The sequence below is a fragment of the Culex quinquefasciatus genome, chromosome 1 (assembly GCF_015732765.1).
Source record: "Culex quinquefasciatus strain JHB chromosome 1, VPISU_Cqui_1.0_pri_paternal, whole genome shotgun sequence".
Lineage (NCBI taxonomy): Eukaryota > Metazoa > Arthropoda > Insecta > Diptera > Culicidae > Culex > Culex quinquefasciatus.
Window position 1 is genome coordinate 113,789,779 of NC_051861.1, and position 18,777 is coordinate 113,808,555.

The following is an 18,777-nucleotide window of genomic DNA, read 5'->3' on the forward strand; positions in this document are numbered from 1 at the left end:
GACCTTATTATTGCCTTACATTTCTCAACGATATCAAAAACGAGACGAATAAAAGAGCGAGTCCACATTCACTTCCAGCATCAGTTCTCGTTCATACAAGTCAGTAGTCACATAAATAAATTTGTGTAAAATTTTACGTTAAAAACTAATGTTACATCGGATGATGCTGACAGAATTTATGTCAGTGAAAAGTAAAAAAATTACATCTAAAAATATATGAGTTTTTTTTCCTTTACGTGCAATTCTCTTCAAATAAAATTACATCGAAAAAATGCAATCATCAATTGTTTCATTCAGTATACATTTTATTTTGCCCACGACAATTTATACCTCAAAAAATAAAAAAACAGCTAAAAAAGTTAAATTTTGAATGATTGATAATTTTGATGTTTGAAAATTACCTCTTTTACATGTAATTTTACATAAACATAAGCCGAATAAGTAAACTTACGAAAATCTGTCAAATTTAAAATACAGCTTCTAGAACCACTGTAAAAATGTAAAATATGAATTTCTTTCATGTGAATTTACATGAGCAATTCTAAACGGATTCCGGAAACGAATTTTATTTGTATTTTTGGCTCAATTTTAAATTTAAATTTAAACTTTGTGGTGGCCTTCGCTATGACCCAAGAAGCCATTTTGTGTGATTTGATGTCTTCGGCAACGTTGAACGTCTTGACGGGGTCTGTTCAGAAAAAAATGGCACACGGAAAAAAATTACGATATTTAAATCATGGCTTTTTACAACAACTCAAATTTCCAAAATACTTATTTTTATTTTTTCTAATTCGTGCACGAATTTTTCCAAAGATTTCTGAGTAACACGTTTTTCCAAAAGCTTACCTTAAACCGTTCTTTCGTAAGAAAGGCAAAAAGACTTGAAACTTTCTGCTTGCACGTGTAATTTTACATACTTTTTTAAGTAAAAAAGGACATTTTTTCTTTCATCAAAGTTGGTGTAAAATTACATCAGACCGTTTAGATTTTTTCATGTATTATGAAATTACAGTAAAAAAATAATAGTAATTTTGCGTTGAGAAATGTGAAAATTTACATGTTTTTATGTGTAATTGTACTTTTTTAACATAAATTCTTACTTTTCCAAAAGGTCCTCTGTTTACAGGAAACTTGTGGCGCATTGGATCTTTTGGAAAAGTACCCTAAAATGTATGTCAAATTACATGGAAATTTTCAACAAAAATTGTGTCAGAATGTTTGTGTAAAAATATATGCATGCAGGATGATGATCACCTTGCTTTTGTAATTTTATAAACTTTTTAGAATTGTCGGTAAAATTACATCAACAACATGTAAACTGATTTTTCATGAAAATTATGCTAGGAAATCGAATCAATTTCTGCAGCATTTTTTTCTTGTGAAGAAACTTCACTGGTTATTGGTTATGGGTCATTGGTCATTGGTCATTGGTCATTGGTCATTGGTCATTGGTCATTGGTCATTGGTCAATGGTCATAGGTCATTGGTCATTGGTCATTGGTCATTGGTCATTGGTCATTGGCCAATGGTCATAGGTCATTGGTCATTGGTCGTTGGTCATTGGTCGTTGGTCATTGGTCATAGCAAACGACTTTGTCGGAGACATTAATTCCTCGAAAAATATCAAAAATCTAAGCATCCCTGTACTGAACCCCGAACCATCAAAAGGCCCCCCACATCTAGAACCTGCTCGCTCAAAACTCGTAATAAAATTACACCAATTAATTAATTTTCATCCGCCGTGTCGTGGCACACATCGTTTGGGCGGAGATTTGCAGCCACATAACATCAGGTCAGACCCGCCGCCAATGTTTATTCATTTTAAATTACTTTCTTCCACCGTTGGACCTCAAAATCGATTCTTGCGCCGGGACTTGGTCGTTGTGACACCGGTTGGCTGTTCGTGGAGATTAAAACGCAAATTCCGCAGCCGGCGAATTCCTGTTTGTTTGAAGCCCAAAGAGGCCACCATCATCAAGCAGCTCTTTTGGAAAAGCAAGGGTTTTCCGCCGAAGTAGGTTCTAGGTAATATGTTAGGATCATTGGTGGGGGTGTCAATTGTAATTTGGAATTTTTATGAATTAAAAAAAAAGTTAAGCGTGAAGATTTATTGAAGATTTACAATTTGAGAGGTTGAAAATTTTGATCCTTTCCACCTTTTTAAGAGGACAAGGGTAATTTGACAAGTTAAATTTCTTGAAATTCTTAAAATTCTTAAAAAAATTCTTAAAATTCTTTAAAAAAATCTTAAAATTCTTAAAAAAAAAATTTAAAATTCTTAAAAAAAAAATCTTAAAATTCTTAAAATTTTTAAAATTCTTAAAATTCTGAACATTCTTAACATTCTTAACATTCTTTAAATTCTTCAATTTCTTCCAATTCTTTAAATTCTTTAAATTCATTAAATTCTTTAAATTCTTTAAATTCTTTAAATTCTTTAAATTCTTTAAATTCTTTAAATTCTTTTAATTCTTTAAATTCTTTAAATTCTTTAAATTCTTTAAATTCTTAAAATTCTTTAAATTCTTTAAATTCTTTAAATTCTTTAAATTCTTTAAATTCTTTAAATTCTTTAAATTCTTTAAATTCTTTGAATTCTTAAAAATTCTTTAAATTCTTTAAATTCTTTAAATTCTTTAAATTCTTTAAATTCTTTAAATTCTTTAAATTCTTTAAATTCTTTAAATTCTTTAAATTCTTTAAATTCTTTAAATTCTTTAAATTCTTTAAATTCTTTAAATTCTTTAAATTCTTTAAATTCTTTAAATTCTTTAAATTCTTTAAATTCTTTAAATTCTTTAAATTCTTTAAATTCTTTAAATTCTTTAAATTCTTTAAATTCTTTAATTCTTTAAATTCTTTAAATTCTTTAAATTCTTTAAATTCTTTGAATTCTTTGAATTCTTTAAATTCTTTAAATGCTTTAAATTGTTTAAATTATTTAAATTCATTAATTTTTTTTAATTTGAAAAAATCGAAAAATTTATCAAATTAAAAAAAATCAAAAAAATCGAAAAATTCAAAAAATTAAAAAAAAAAAGTCAAAAAGTGTAAAAAATTTAACAAAAATTCGAATAATTAAAAAAGAATCGAACGATTTTAAAAATTTCTTAAATTCTAAAAAAATTAACGATTCTTAACATTCGAAAAATTCTTAATATTTAAATTTTTTAAAATTTCGAAACTTTGAAAATTTTTCAAAATTGTTTAGTTTTTTAAATTTCTAAAATATCTAAGTTTTAAATATTTTAAAAATTCTAAAATAATATAATAATTAATTTTTTTTTTATTTCGGAATCATAAAAATTCTAAACTTAAAAAATTATCAATTTTGAAGTTTGTTATTATTTTGAAAGCCCTAAAAATACAAAGAATTGAGTTCCATAAATTTTAAAAATTAAAAAAAAAATCCAAAAATTCTTCAAGGTTTATGAACTATTTTTTCCAAACATCCCTTAATTGGGTTCCACTCGGGCAAGGTGCAGGCGGCCGCCACTTCTCATCGAAATCTCCGTCACGTCACACGGGAGAAATCCGCAAAACTCGCACGTGTGTCGACCACGTGGCGAGCCAACCAGCCAGTATGTAAATTGCAATTGATTCAATAGTGCGGTCGAGTCGGTGGCGGCCAAAATACGCCATTTGCCATTAGTCTCCTCCCTGGTAGAGAGGTCTACACTGCACCAAGGAACCAACCTCTGATCTGAGTGGCCGAGGCATCGAATTTCTCCGCTGTCGCGACGGTCTTTGTGGGAGGAGGGGGAGTAGGGGATGCTAATTGAAGAGGTGACAAATGTACACTTGAACGGGGATTGCGAACGCGCGCTCTCAACCCCACGACGACGACGGATTCCGGGCCAAGAATCGCGGTCATTCCGGCAAACGGGAGGGGGAGTCGATGTAGGTTCTTTGATACCGGAGTCCGAAGTGAACGGTGTTGCAGGTCGCTGCGTGGAGAAGGACGCGAAGGTGGCAAGGTGGGCTTAAAATAATGAAAGTTTGTAAAATTTTAAAATTTGTGTCTATCAAAACCAATTTGTTCACTTAAATTTAATATTTTCCTAGTATTTTTGTATTAACTTTTTTGTATTATTTTGAGTTTTTAAACATTGCTTTAACATCTATGATCGCAACGCTTGCTTAGTGCGTATCCAAGACCCAATCAAAAGCCGTCCTACTTTAGGCGTTCACTTTTTTAGGTAACCGTTGAGAATTTCCCTTATCCCTTTAAAAAAAAGGAGAATCAACACTTCTTGTAAATCTGAAGATGGGAGCATTCTTTTGCTTATGTTTAAATTCTAGTTGTTAAAATAGTAAGTATTAACTTATTTCTGAAGAGTTTTACCTAGCAAACCGAAAATGTTTTTTTTTTAATTTTTTGATTTGGTTCAAACTTTGGCCAGTTCTTCCCTATGACCAAAGAAGCCATTTTGTGTCTATGGTTCACTTTCACCCATTTTGGTCTATTCAAAAATGGTACCTAAATATTTGAAAAGTGGTAACTTTTGGAGGAATTTTCTGATCAACACCAAGTCTTCGGCAATTTTGAATTTTTTTGATGTGTTTAGGAAACATAAAACTGCAACTTTTGAGCCAAAGCCATGGACAAAAATTTGCCGATGAGCTATAATTTAAAAAAAAAAATGTTTTTTTGGGAAAAAATAGAGTGCTGAGTATTTTTCATCAATTTTGTTAAGATTAAAGTATTTACATTTTTTTTTTGATCAAGTGCATCATTTTTAAGATTCAACCACTTTAATGTTTAGTTCCTAAAAAATCCCGTTTTTTGTTTCTTTTTTTTAAAATAGTGTCCATGATTGTCCATTCCTTAAAATATTAACTAATGGTCCAATTTTCAATGTTGAAAAATGAAACATTTGTGAAATTTTATGATCTTTTTGAAATAGAATATTTTGAAAATTTTGGAATCAAGACTAACATTTCAAAAGGGCCAAACATTCAATTTTACACCCCTTTGAAATGTTAGTTTAGATTCCATTAATTTGAGCGTGCATTTTCTAAAAAAAAAAAATAACTAATTCTCGTGAACGTGAATTAAATTCATGATTTTATGATTTGTATTCATGAAGTCGTGGATTTTTTTCGGTTTTAAAAATCAATAATAACATTTACGATTTTACGAAATCCACGTTGAATATTTTTTCGTGCGTTTTCGCATTTTAGTTGGTTTTATCTTTCCACAGCCGGCTGTCTAAGATTAAATCATTTAGGGGAAGGTGGGGCAAGACGACCATATGGGGCAAGAGGAACAATCGCTCGTACGGCCGTAATTTTTACAATTTTGATTATTTCCAGTATGAGGAATTGTTGCTAGCAATGCAATCAGCTGATTCTACTACCACATAACCGCCAAAACAACGTAAACGCCACGGGGCATAAGATTTAATGAAGTTTTTAAAAACCTTTGTTTTCTTATAATATTTGGGAAGTACAAAATAAGGCTTAGGGTTCGTTTTAAGGCTCATTTTATCAAAATGCAATTTTTCCTAGATCAGTAGTGTCCCTACCAATGATTTGCACCTATTAGAAAGTATGATTTGACTTTTGGTTATTTTTGTTGAGAGCTTTTAAAAAATCTTGTTCAGGTGGGGCAAGTGTACCATATGAATTTTTAGTATGGAAAAAAATACGAATTGCTGCAGCAACATATTTTATTGGGAAATAAATACAAAAAAGTTCTTAAAAACTGATAAACAATTGTTAAAAAAAATTTCCACACAAAATAAAGTGATACTATGAAAATTTACTATTTATCATCTAAGTAATTATTTTTTTCGTAAGAGCGATCAAATTTTTAGTAAAATATTATTATTTAACCTAAAAAAGAAAGAAACGTTTCAAATACATCCTAATCTGATGTTTCAAAGTGATAGCAGTTCACTTGTTAGCAAATTAACATGTTCTTTCATGCATTGTTCCTCTTGCCCCAACGGGTTGTTCGTCTTGCCCCACTAGTTGAGTAGAACGTACGGAAAATCAAAAATTTTAAAATCAATTTTTAACATTGAAAAACAGGATTTTTTCAAAATTTGTTCTATCAAAGTCTTAGTCAAGACCTGAAATAAGATGATTATGATAAAATCCGGCAGATGTTTTAACATTTTAATGGGTTTTAACGAGCATTTCCTTAGCTTGTTACACTTGCCCCACTTTCCCCTATGCTAAACTCAACACCAAATAACCGGGAATAGTCTCATCCGCATACTCCGACTGTTTGCCTTGAGAATGCATAATACATCACACCATTAAACAAAATTTATTGATTATTGGGTCGCATCATCATCCTCTATGTTGAATCCTGGCCATTACCCTTACCCACTAACAAAATCCCAAGTAGAAGTAGTTTTCCGGCACACGCGGGGTGTGGATATCGTATAGAACCCACCCTTGGTAGCAGCCTGTGCTAACTAACATTCCCGTCCCATTCCTCGAGATCTACAAACTGACATGGCGGGCGCCGTTGGTGGCCAACGACTGTTTCCTATTCGCACCGGCTCTAGTTTTGATGATCGTGATGTTTTATCTTTTCAGCGCATTCATGCATGCTGTTGATAAGGGAAACATCATTTGATCGTTGAAGCGTGTGACCGGTTGTGCTGATGGGATATTATGGTCCTGTTCAGCAACGGAGAAGGACAACCATGGGTGGTCTCTCATGCTCATGCTCATGCAATTCACGTTGAATATTTTTTCGATCGTAATTATGTTTTTTTTTTTAAACCATTAAAATCATGAGCTTTATTCAAGATTACGGGTGTAACTGGTCATGGCAAGTAATTAATATTTATTCACGTCTGCTGCTCAAAAATAGTTCAAAAAATTTGTTCTCGTGGTATGAAATTCACGATTTCAAGAAAACTTTTTCCCGTGTGTTGGATTTTTTTACCTTCTCATTTCTGGAAATAAATCAATGTGTATCAAGTATTTAAATTTTTAGTGCTCTTTTAAATTTTGTATTTATTCATGAACAGAAATTATTGGTAATTAACATTTAAAAAATATGTTGTTGTTTATTTTATTAACGTGACTCTAACCAAGAAAGATCATTCGTCACTTCAAATTGATATGAATTTTCTAACAATTGCAATGACACCCTTTGAGTGAATTTTCGTATTTTTTTTTTTTTTGTGAAATTACATATTCTGTTAGAATATAATTACTTTAACAGTTTAACCATATTGTTATGAAGATTTGCTCTGCTAAATATTTTTTTTAATAAATATTTAAACTTAAAATGATTGGAAACAATCTGGATTACACAGTTAAAAATGTTTAGTCATAAAATTGAAGGTGTTGATTTAACTATGTTTTGCCCAAAAATTTAAATTAAAAAAATACTGAAATGCTTTTTATTTAAATTTTTGTGCAAACAAATAGTAAGTAATAGTAACTAAATGATTTTGCAACTTTTTTTAACTGTGTTTTTACAAAAAAATGAGACTTAACAACAACAAATTGATGTTCAAATAGTTGTCTTTCAGCAATGAGTTTCTATAATTATATTGATTTGGCGTTCTACATTTGGCTCAAAAAATCATGGGATTTTTTTTTTTCAAAAAACTTCAGCAGTTTAATAAAATTTGATGGGCAATCATTAGAAAACAAATTACAATGAATTTCCCTGAGTTGGTAATAACTTTGATTATGATTGAAACAATTAAAAAAATATTTTGAAGTTTTATTAAAATTTCGATGCATAGGTCCACTATTTTTTCTGCTCAAAATTTGTTTTGTCAAATTTTAGATTTTATGAATTCTTATTATTGTAAAAAAAACTTTACTGATGTACAAACTTTAATAATGTACACAGAAAAAAATAATGTAAATTTGGAAGCTTTAATTTTGGAAGGTTGAATATTACCTCTTTTATGATGTAATTTTACCTCAATTTAGACTGAAAAAGTGACATTACACCAGAAAAGTGGTAAAATTACACATTTCCAGAGGTAAAATTACACCATTTTTCTGACATAAAAGATGTACCCCTTCCCAGATATAATATTACCATGATTTTTTTTCTGTGTAACAAATCAATTTACGGATTTTTCTTCACACTTTCCACCTCCCTCCCCTTACTTCTGCCCGTAAATCTCCACCGTAAAGTTCATCGCCTTGCCCCGCTGGGACTTGAACCGGATGGTGACGTTGTTTTGGCCCACGCCGCCGGCCTTGATCTTGGCGTAGCCCCCCTTCCCGTTGGTGGACCCGTCGTACACGTTGATGGCGGTGATGGTGCCTCCGTTTTGACCCTATTTAAAGAATTGCAGTTGTTTTTTTAAATAAATCAAAATTAAGGTTTACGTCTTACCCTCTGCGGGTAGCTGAGGTCCACTTTGTTGACCCGGAGCCACTTGGGCTTGGCGACGACGTTTTCGCGGAACAGCAGAACGTCCTGCGGCCCGCGGGTGCCCCAGGATCCGTTGTGCTGGAGTTGGGCGGAAACCGCGAGGGCCAGAGTGGCGAGAACAAGTACGAGGAACTTCATGGTTTTGAATTTTTTTGTTATGGCAAGGCTTTGAAGTGAACTGATGCTTAATTGCTGGTTAGATGGTTATTTTATAGCAAGAAAAGTCAACTAGAGAAGGTCAACCTTGCAAATTAGTTTTAAGAATGTGTTAATCACTTGTTATTTACGATAATTTTACTTGTAAGTAAATTTCAATGAATTTCACAAACGTTAGTAATCATTATCAAGAATCACCTCATGGATATTTCCTCTAGTTTTGATAAGTGAGCATTCTCTACGAAATCGGTATTTTTTAATTTTAATTGTTGTATTTTTTAAATCCTGCTAAAACATTTTTGGTGCCTTCGGTATGCCCAAAGAATACTTTTGCATCATTAGTTTGTCCATATAATTTTCCATACAAATTTGGCAGCTGTCCATACAAAATTGATGTATGGAAATTCAAAAATCTTTATCTTTTGAAGAAATTTTTTGATCGATTTGGTGTCTTCGGCAAAGTTGTAGGTATGGATAAGGACTACACTGAAAAAATATGGTACACGGTAATTTTTTTTGGTGATATTTAATTTCACTTTTTGTCACTAAAACTTGATTTGCAAAAATACACTATTTTTTTCTGATATGTTTAAGGGAACATCAGATGCCAACTTTTCGGGCAAAAAATCTTTGACCGAGTTATGATTTTTTGAATCAATACTATTTTTTTCAAAAAATCTAAATATTGGTCGCAAAAATTTTTCAACTTCATTTTTTGATGTAAAATCGAATTTGCTATCAAAAAGTACTTTAGTGAAATTTTGATGAAATGCACCGTTTTCAAGTTATAGCCATTTTTAGGTAACTTTTTTGAAAGAAGTCGCAGTTATTCAGTTTTTAAATTAGTGCCCATGTTTGCCTACCTTTGAAAAAATATTTTTGAAAAGCTAAGAAAATTCTCTATATTTTGCCTTTTAGAATTTTGTTAATATGAACCTTAGTTGCTGAGATATTGCCATGCAAAGATTTAAAAACAGGAAAATTGAAAAAGTTTTTAAAGTCTCGCCCAAACAACTCACCATTTTCTAATGTCGATATCTCAGCAACGAATGGTACGATTTTCAATGTTAAAATATGAAACATTTATGAAATTTAGCGATCTTTTCGAAGACAAAATTAAAAAAAAAAAAAAAAACAAGACTAACATTTCAAAAGTCCCAAACATTCAATATTACGCCATTTTGAAATGTTAGTCTTGATTTAATATTTTTGGAAATATTGTTTTCGAAAAGATCGAATTTCACGAATGTTTCATATTTTAACATTGAAAATTGAAATTTTCCTGTTTTTTTTTTTTTTCTTTAAGCCACCGTATCTCAGCAACCAGAAGTCCAATCTGCAATGTTTCTTAGACGAAATTTAAGGAAATTTTCTGAACGGAAAAAAATATTTTCAGGATTGGACAATCATGGACACTATTTTAAAAAGTAAAAAAAACGGATTTTTTCGGACAAAATTTATCATTGAAAGGCTTCTTTTTGAAAACGGTGCATTTAATCGAAAAAACTTTACTCTTTTCGATTGTAAATGCGATTTTACATAAAAAATAAGGTCAAAATATTTTTTAAGTACAGTCATGCCTCAGTTTAGCACCGCATATGGGGGATGCAAAACCGAGACGTGCATAACTCAAGCACAGAGCTTATGGAATTTTGGCTATATGGGAGATTTTGGCTATAATCGGGATGATGGCAGCTATCCGTTGCAATTTTAATTACATAAAAAATCACAAAAATACGTTTTTTTTCCTCTATTTTGAAAATGCTATGTTTCTCGAAAAACAAATCAAAATTATTTTTATTGCAATGTGGGTATTAAATGATCGGATTTTTTTCAAACATTTTGAATGTAATAACAATATTTTAAAAAAAAAGTCAAAATTTTCACAAACTACGTATTTAAAAAAAAATCTCAAAATTTTAGTTTTTTACGATATGGGTATCAAATGATCGAAATTTTTTCATACATTTCTATTGTAAAGATAACAGTTTTTGAAAATACTCAACATTTTCACAAAACTACGTATTTTCGAAAAAAAATACTCAACATTTTAGTTTTTTACGATATGGGTATCAAATTTTCGAAAAAATACTCAACATTTTCATTTTCTATCAAATGATCGGAGTTTTTTTTCATACATTTCGAATGTAATAACAACATTTTTTGAAAATACTATTTTTTTCATAAACTACGAATTTTGGAAAAAATACTCAAAATTTCAGGTATTTACGAAATGGGTAGCAATAACTGAAAATTTAGGTTTTTTTTCGAAAATACGTAGTTTTGTGAAAATTTTGAGTATTTTCAAAAAATGTTGTTATTACATTCGAAATGTATAAAAAAATTCCGATCATTTGATACCCATGTTGCAATGAAAATAATTTTGAATATTTTTTCGAGAAACATGGCATTTTCAAAATACAGGAAAAACACGTATTTTTGTGATTTTATAATTGCAATGGAAGGCAGCTTCATCCTGATTCCAAAACACTATAATATTTTTATGTTTGGATGATTTTTCATACGATTATAGCCAATGTCTCCCATATAGCCAAAATCCCATAAGCTCATATAGCCAAAATCCCATAAGCTCTGTGCTTCAGTTAAGCACTGAAACGTGCTTAACCGAGGCAGTTAAACGAATCAAAACCGGGGCAAGATGCGGATTTTTGTCCTCTAAATCACATGAAAAAATAAAAAAAAATAAAAATATGGATTTTGAGAAATCAATTTTTTTGTTAAAAAAAAAGTTAATTAAAAAATCACATATTTTTTTCCGTGTACCTATTTTTTCCTGAATAGTCCTCATCAACACCTACAACTTTGCCGAAGAAACCAAATTAATCATAAAATTCATCGAAAAGTTACAGATTTTCGAAAATTTACTTACCATTTTTGTATGAACAGCTGTCAAAATTGTATGGGTGAACCAATGACAAACCAATGAAAGGCCTCCACAAAAAAATGTTAAAATAAAAAAAAATAATGTAAATAATTAATTTTAAGCAAATCCAACCCCCAAACCCACCTTGCGCCCAGCTCATAACCTTATCCCCTCCTTGGTGTGTTCTGAAGAGATTTTGGCCGCGCGTTGAACAACCGCCAATTCGGGAAATCCCCGTGCCCGAAGGGAAAGAGCAGCAAAATCTCCCCCTCTTTCAAGGATAGACGAGAGTTGACCATATTACGGATTATATTGCACACATTGCACGGCGGCTTCGGTCTTCTGTGGCCTAAATCCCGGTCGAGTCTGCTGCTGTTTTCTATTGCATGCCACCCTCTCTCACCCCTGGGTCGTGTCCAGGGACTCTAAGAATAATTAATTGTTATCATATCATTTTGAGGTCGAGGGTTGAGTTAAGGTTTGCCGCGGAACGAGTTATGATCTTGGAGCAAATTTCGGCACAATCAGCTCAATTGTCTCAACCCGATAAAAAAAACCACCGAAAAGTAAATAAAACAACTCAACCCGCAAAAGATAAAAATCAATCATCCGTTTGCTTTCGCAGCGCAGCAGGGGAACGCGTCCGCTCGTGCGCCAATCTATATTTATCTCCGCCTCTTTAGCTCAGATGGCAGAGCGCTGGTCTTGTAAACCAGCGGTCATGAGTTCGATTCTCATAGGAGGCAAGGTGGGAAAGTTTTCTTTTTTTAATTTGAAGAGTTCTGTGTATCGATGGAGGAATATGTTGCTTGAAGTTGTTATTGTTGTTGTTGTTGTGACGGCGTTCGAGTTATGCGATGATGGAGCGTACCTGTAATGAAGAGGGAGAAAAGTCGAATTTAGTTTTAGTTTATTTATTTAGTATTATTTCAAGTTTATTTAAAATTGTGTAGTTTGCCATATTGAAAAACATTTTATTGTAATACTTAAATAAAAAAATGTTATACTGTAAATTTGGAATGTTCAAAAAAATTATCGTTCAATGATTCAGTTTTTCAATGTAATTTTACATGTATATAGGTGGAATATGCAAAATCACACATGAAAAGCTGTAAATTCAGTAAAGTTAATCATAGTAAACAAAAATGTTTTTCATGTTCTATGATAGCATACACTTAAAAAAAAAAATCAATCTTTTAAAATTAGATATGTTAAGGTTAAGAATTCAATTTTTTTAAATTTGTTTTTCAAAAATGATTTTATTTTCAGCATTGCTTGCATCGAATAAAAATAATTATACAAAAATTAAATCAAGCGTTACTTTTTAAAAAGTCTAAAAATAGATAATACAACTAAATTTATAGACTAAATTTTGATTTTTCATATTTCTTATGAAAAGATTTGAAAATTTCACAAAATAGTTTTTTTTTAATTTCAATGTTTAAAAAAATTAAACTTATGCAAAATTTTCAAATCTTTTCATTAGAAATACGAAAAAATTCAAATTTTATTCTTTGAAATCAAGAATATCTTAAATTTTTAGACGTTTTCAAAAGCCACGTTTGATTTAAAAAAAAATCGAACCAATAGTTTCCGAGAATTCGCATTCGCGAAAATTACAGGCTAGTTAGGCGACACTTGGAAAAAATCGTTTTCATCGATTCAAATTTTATGCGAGGCTGTATCTTAGAAACTAATTGCCCGATTTGGCAAGGTTCCAGAGAGAAAATTGTAGGATTTTTCTCACCTTCTCAAAAATATTTTTCAGGGGTGCATTTCTCTCAAAAAGTATTTTTTAAATGCAAAAAAAAGGAAAAGGAATCGAACATTTATTACTAAACTGCTATAATTTTGTAACGGCTCATTTTATACAAAAAAATTGTTAAGTACTTTTCGATTGCAAGCTCGATTTTGTGAAAATGATTTTTAATATTTTTTGATTAGGTTTTCAAAAATTTAAATAGTGATTAAAAAATTTGCAGAATGGGTATCAAAATGAAGCGAAATTTTGTAGGCTTTTTAACATTATCAAAGTTTTTTTTTTCAAAATATATATATTTTAAAAAAAAATACCGAAATATGGCAAAATGGGTATGAAGTGACATTTTGTATGGTTTTTCACATTGTTGATTTTTTTTTTTTTTTTGAAAATGCTAAAATTTTCACAAAATACCGATTTTTTGAAGATACTCAAATTTTTAAAATATGCAATATGCGTTTCAAACAATGTGAAATTTTGCATGCTTTATCTATACATTCAAATCTGAAAATTTTGAAAATTTATTTATTCTATATACAGGAAAATTTGTGGGTCTCGTGGCGCAGGGGTAGCGGCTTCGGCTGCCGATCCCGATGATGCTATGAGACGCGGGTTCGATTCCCGCCTTATCCACTGAGCTTCTATCGGATGGTGAAGTAAAACGTCGGTCCCGGTTTCTCCTGTCTCGTCAGAGGCGCTGGAGCAGAAATCCCACGTTAGAGGAAGGCCATGCCCCGGGGGGCGTAGTGCCAATAGTTTCGTTTCGTTACAGGAAAATTTGACTAAAAAATACATTAAATTCTTTTAACTGAAAGTTTCATTCAAATCAAAAAAGCTAAAAAATATCGTTGTACGAAGTCTCAGAATTCAAATTTCTCCAAAGTGACATTATCTCACTCCAGGGTTACCTGAATTATCAGAAATATCTTAAAAACAGCTTCAGGAATCAAAAAAGTATCTAGGGTCGGTAACAGGGCTACCAGTTTTTTAAAAGTCAATTGCTTTTAAAAGATGTTAAGAAAGAAAATTTTGGGAGCATTTTAATAAAAAAAATGACATTTATCTTCAAAATGTTGTTTAATTTTTAATCAAAGTAATTTTAACATTAAACAGAGTTGTCAATTCTTCAAAGTTGTTGTAGAAAAAAAAAATTGCTGGATTTTTTTTTGTAACCATTTAAAACAAAATCTACCTAACACAATCGAAACACAACAGTTTTTCAAAACCCTCCATTACGAGTTGTCATTTTTATCGTTCCACACTTGTGACCCTTTGTTAAAATAATTCCAACGTAATGATTAATGTATATTTTACTGGCAGCTTATAGTAATTATTCAAAGCTTGCATTATTTTTAGATTTGTTTATTTTTTAGAAAAAAACGCCATTATTCCGACAGCCCCGGAATCCCGCGTCCAGCTGTTCTACACACGCTAAACAAAAACCGAGTCAACCCCAACAATAAAAGAGGCAAAAAGGTGAAAACACAAAAATGCATTCCCATTCATTTTTCACAGCCTCCCCCATTCGGAGTACAACCGCCCATCTCATTAAAAAGGCACCTTTTTTCCCGTGTGGAATTGTTTCGCGGGTTTTTTGCTGATTTGCCGCGTTGGGGGCAATAAATTGCACACGCGCGAAATATGAACAACGACACCACGCGAAATGACTCTAAAAAAATGTCATGTAAAACCCGTGTCAGCATAAATAATTTAATTATATGATTTATACTACTGTTTCGGTTGGTGGGTGGTGCCCGGTGGGTGGCACAATGTGACTCCACCCAACAGCCCACACTTTGGACCGCAACCAATTGGCAGTTATAAATTGCTGGCGGTAATTATTTTTGAAAATTTTACATTTCGATTTGTTATTTTGACTTTTTTTGTTTCTAAATTTGGTCCGCTCAATTTGTGGCCGGTTCAGCATGGCTGGACTTTTGGTTTAGCTACGTGGAAAAATGGGAGAAATTCGGAAGGTCACTGTGGCGTGAAATTAGATGGTTACTCCCTTAAGGGAAAAGGTTACGGGCAGGCGAAACTGGCTGATTAAAAAAACATCAAAAAAATGGTTGGAAAGGATTTTAAAACTATTTCTTTTATGAAAAAAAAAAAAATCTAACAGAAAATGAGACACATCCAAATTCTTAAAATTCTTTAAATTCTTTAAATTCTTAAAATTCTTTAAATTCTTAAAATTCTTTAAATTCTTAAAATTCTTTAAATTCTTAAAATTCTTTAAATTCTTTAAATTTTTTAAATTCTTTAAATTCTTTAAATTTTTTAAATTCTTTAAATTCTTTAAATTCTTTAAATTCTTTAAATTCTTTAAATTCTTTAAATTCTTTAAATTCTTTAAATTCTTTAAATTCTTTAAATTCTTTAAATTCTTTAAATTCTTTAAATTCTTTAAATTCTTTAAATTTTTAAATTCTTTAAATTCTTTAAATTCTTTAAATTCTTTAAATTCTTTAAATTCTTTAAATTCTTTAAATTCTTTAAATTCTTTAAATTCTTTAAATTCTTTAAATTCTTTAAATTCTTTAAATTCTTTAAATTCTTTAAATTCTTTAAATTCTTTAAATTCTTTAAATTCTTTAAATTCTTTAAATTCTTTAAATTCTTTAAATTCTTTAAATTCTTTAAATTCTTTAAATTCTTTAAATTCTTTAAATTCTTTAAATTCTTTAAATTCTTTAAATTCTTTAAATTCTTTAAATTCTTTAAATTCTTTAAATTCTTTAAATTCTTTAAATTCTTTAGATTCTTTAAATTCTTTAAATTCTTTAAATTCTTTAAATTCTTTAAATTCTTTAAATTCTTTAAATTCTTTAAATTCTTTAAATTCTTTAAATTCTTTAAATTCTTTAAATTCTTTAAATTCTTTAAATTCTTTAAATTCTTTAAATTCTTTAAATTCTTTAAGTTCTTTAAATTCTTTAAATTCTTTAAATTCTTTAAATTCTTTAAATTCTTTAAATTCTTTAAATTCTTTAAATTCTTTAAATTCTTTAAATTCTTTAAATTCTTTAAATTCTTTAAATTCTTTAAATTCTTTAAATTCTTTAAATTCTTTAAATTCTTTAAATTCTTTAAATTCTTTAAATTCTTTAAATTCTTTAAATTCTTTAAATTCTTTAAATATTTTAAATTCTTTAAATTCTTTAAATTCTTTAAATTCTTTAAATTCTTTAAATTCTTGAAATTCTTTAAATTCTTTAAATTCTTTAAATTCTTTAAATTCTTTAAATTCTTTAAATTCTTTAAATTCTTTAAATTCTTTAAATTCTTTAAATTTTTTAAATTCTTTAAATTCTTTAAATTCTTTAAATTCTTTAAATTCTTTAAATTCTTTAAATTCTTTAAATTTTTAAATTCTTTAAATTCTTTAAATTCTTTAAATTTTTAAATTCTTTAAATTCTTTAAATTCTTTAAATTCTTTAAATTCTTTAAATTCTTTAAATTCTTTAAATTCTTTAAATTCTTTAAATTCTTTAAATTCTTTAAATTCTTTAAATTCTTTAAATTCTTTAAATTCTTTAAATTCTTTAAATTCTTTAAATTCTTTAAATTCTTTAAATTCTTTAAATTCTTTAAATTCTTTCAATTCTTTAAATTCTTTAAATTCTTTAAATTCTTTAAATTCTTTAAATTCTTTAAATTCTTTAAATTCTTTAAATTCTTTAAATTCTTTAAATTCTTTAAATTCTTTAAATTCTTTAAATTCTTTAAATTCTTTAAATTCTTTAAATTCTTTAAATTCTATAAAAAAAATAAAAAATTAAATAACAAGCTATGGTCTCAACATTTGAATGATAAAATAGTAGTTTTTGCAATTCCGTCGTGAAAATACTTACTTTTTCTGTCATTCTTGAACGACGAAATTGCCTACTTTTCTGTACCATTCATAACAGAATCGAATAGCAACACTTTTCAAAATAAATGCTGAAAAGTTCTACTTTTCAGCACTGAAATGGGTGCTGAAAAGTTGAACTTTTCAGCACTTGTTTCGAAATTCAAAATTTTTTTGATTCAAACGATTTATTGACGAAATACATGGAAATTTGACTTTAATTTTCACTCAATGGGTGTTTTTCGGAATTGCAAAAAAAGTTGTATGGAACCCGTTGCAAAACTTGATTTTTGAAGCACTCGTCGTATTTATCCAACTCGGTGAACCTCGTTGGATAAATGTACGACTTATGCTGAAAAAATCCTCTTTTTGAAACTTGTTGCATAAACTACTATTATGCAACAAGTTGCAAAAAGAGGATTTTTTCAGCACGAGTCGTACATTTATCCAACGAGGTTCACCGAGTTGGATAAATACGTCGAGTGCTGAAAAAAACAAGTTTTGCAACGAGTTCCATACAACATTTTTTGCAATTCCTAAAAACACCCATTGAATGAAATTTTAAGTCAAATTTTCTTGTATTTTGTCAATAAATCGTTTAAATCAAAAAAATGTTGAAAAGTGTTACTTTTCGAAACAAGTGCTGAAAAGTTCAACTTTTCACAACCTAGAACTTTTCAGCATTAATTTTGAAAAGTGTTGCTATTCGATTCTGTTATTTTTGGTACAGAAAAGTAGGCTATTTCGTCGTTTAAGAATGACAGGAAAAGTAAGTAGTTTCACGACGGAATTGCAAAAAGTTTTTTAAAGTGCTGCCCAGGTTTTTTTGCAATCATTAGTTTTCAGAATATCCAATTATTGAAGAGATTTTTTTTCGTCGAATTTTTTTTTTGCGGTGCTGTACATTGGAATATTTGAAAAATATTTGCAACGGCATAAACAAAAGATATAATTATAAATTGAATGTTTAAACAATTTTCTATAATTCAAACATGCATTGCCACGAGGTGCGGTTTAATTACAATTAAAGAACACAATTTTGGTTTTCCGGATTACCAGATGGCGATTTCATGAATGCCAAAAAGGTTTACCATAACGCACGTGTTTACGTGTTTTAAAATCCCCACACAAAAGCACAAGAGAGAGCAACAAAACAACAAAAATCCGCTGATGATATCAAATAATTCGTGCAAATTAGTTTCCCTTTTGTTTCCACCACCTAAATTTATCACCATTTCAAATGGAAAAAAAAAGTCGAAACCACCTAATTTCACCACAAAACAAATTTATTCTCACACACACACTAATCAAACAAATCAGCATCGTTTCGTTCGCGTGCGTGTGTAAATTTGCTGTTGTTGTTTCTTTTTTCTATCACTGTTGTTGCAACGTTATAATCGCTTTAATTGACGGGGCTCTAATCCGGCGTGCAGCCAATCAATTACTTCTGCCAACTTGTGTGCGCCCACAGCCCGCAAAACCACACACAGATTTTGATTTGCATGTGTGTGTGTCCACCACACCGTCCGATTAGTGATTAGCTACTCTCTATTGGTTGATTGAGACCGATTAAGTCCATCCCGTCCCGGCGGCAGCGACCAGTTCGTCAAATCGTCAATTATCAGCTTGTTAGCTGGGGTAATTTGACAGTTTTGGGGCCCTTTTCTGGAAAGCGTAGCGCGCGTCGCGCAATTTTGAGGTTGGCGAAGGTCCCGGGTTCGATCCTTGACGCAGTCAAGGTTTTTTCCTTTTCGTTTCT

At 30.1% G+C, this 18,777-nt stretch overlaps 3 protein-coding genes and 1 non-coding gene across 4 annotated transcripts in view; 2 read left to right on the top strand and 2 right to left on the bottom strand.

Moving 5' to 3' along the window:
- The window catches only part of LOC6045627, a 342,844-nt gene that overhangs the window by 61,490 nt on the left and 262,577 nt on the right, over positions 1-18,777 (top strand). The window lies entirely within an intron of this gene.
- LOC6048774 overlaps positions 1-18,777 on the bottom strand; it is a 307,506-nt gene that overhangs the window by 57,088 nt on the left and 231,641 nt on the right. The gene's annotated exons all lie outside the window — the stretch shown is intronic.
- Positions 8,036-8,587, bottom strand: LOC119765528 (probable salivary secreted peptide). The gene is made up of 2 exons (XM_038249559.1): positions 8,330-8,587; positions 8,036-8,270 (listed from the first exon to the last, which is right to left on the bottom strand). Exons 1-2 carry the CDS (start codon positions 8,504-8,506, stop codon positions 8,094-8,096), a joined length of 354 nt encoding a protein of 117 aa, XP_038105487.1. The 5' UTR covers positions 8,507-8,587; the 3' UTR covers positions 8,036-8,093.
- Positions 12,082-12,154, top strand: Trnat-ugu. Its single transcript has one exon. It is a non-coding gene; the product is annotated as a tRNA-Thr (tRNA).

Bases quoted from the DNA above. Each gene is read 5' to 3' on its own strand.
- LOC119765528 (XM_038249559.1), bottom strand. From the start codon at position 8,506: ATGAAGTTCCTCGTACTTGTTCTCGCCACTCTGGCCCTCGCGGTTTCC. The intron at 8,271-8,329 runs GTAAGACGTAAA...TTCTTTAAATAG, and splicing joins ACCTCAGCTACCCGCAGAGG to GGTCAAAACGGAGGCACCAT.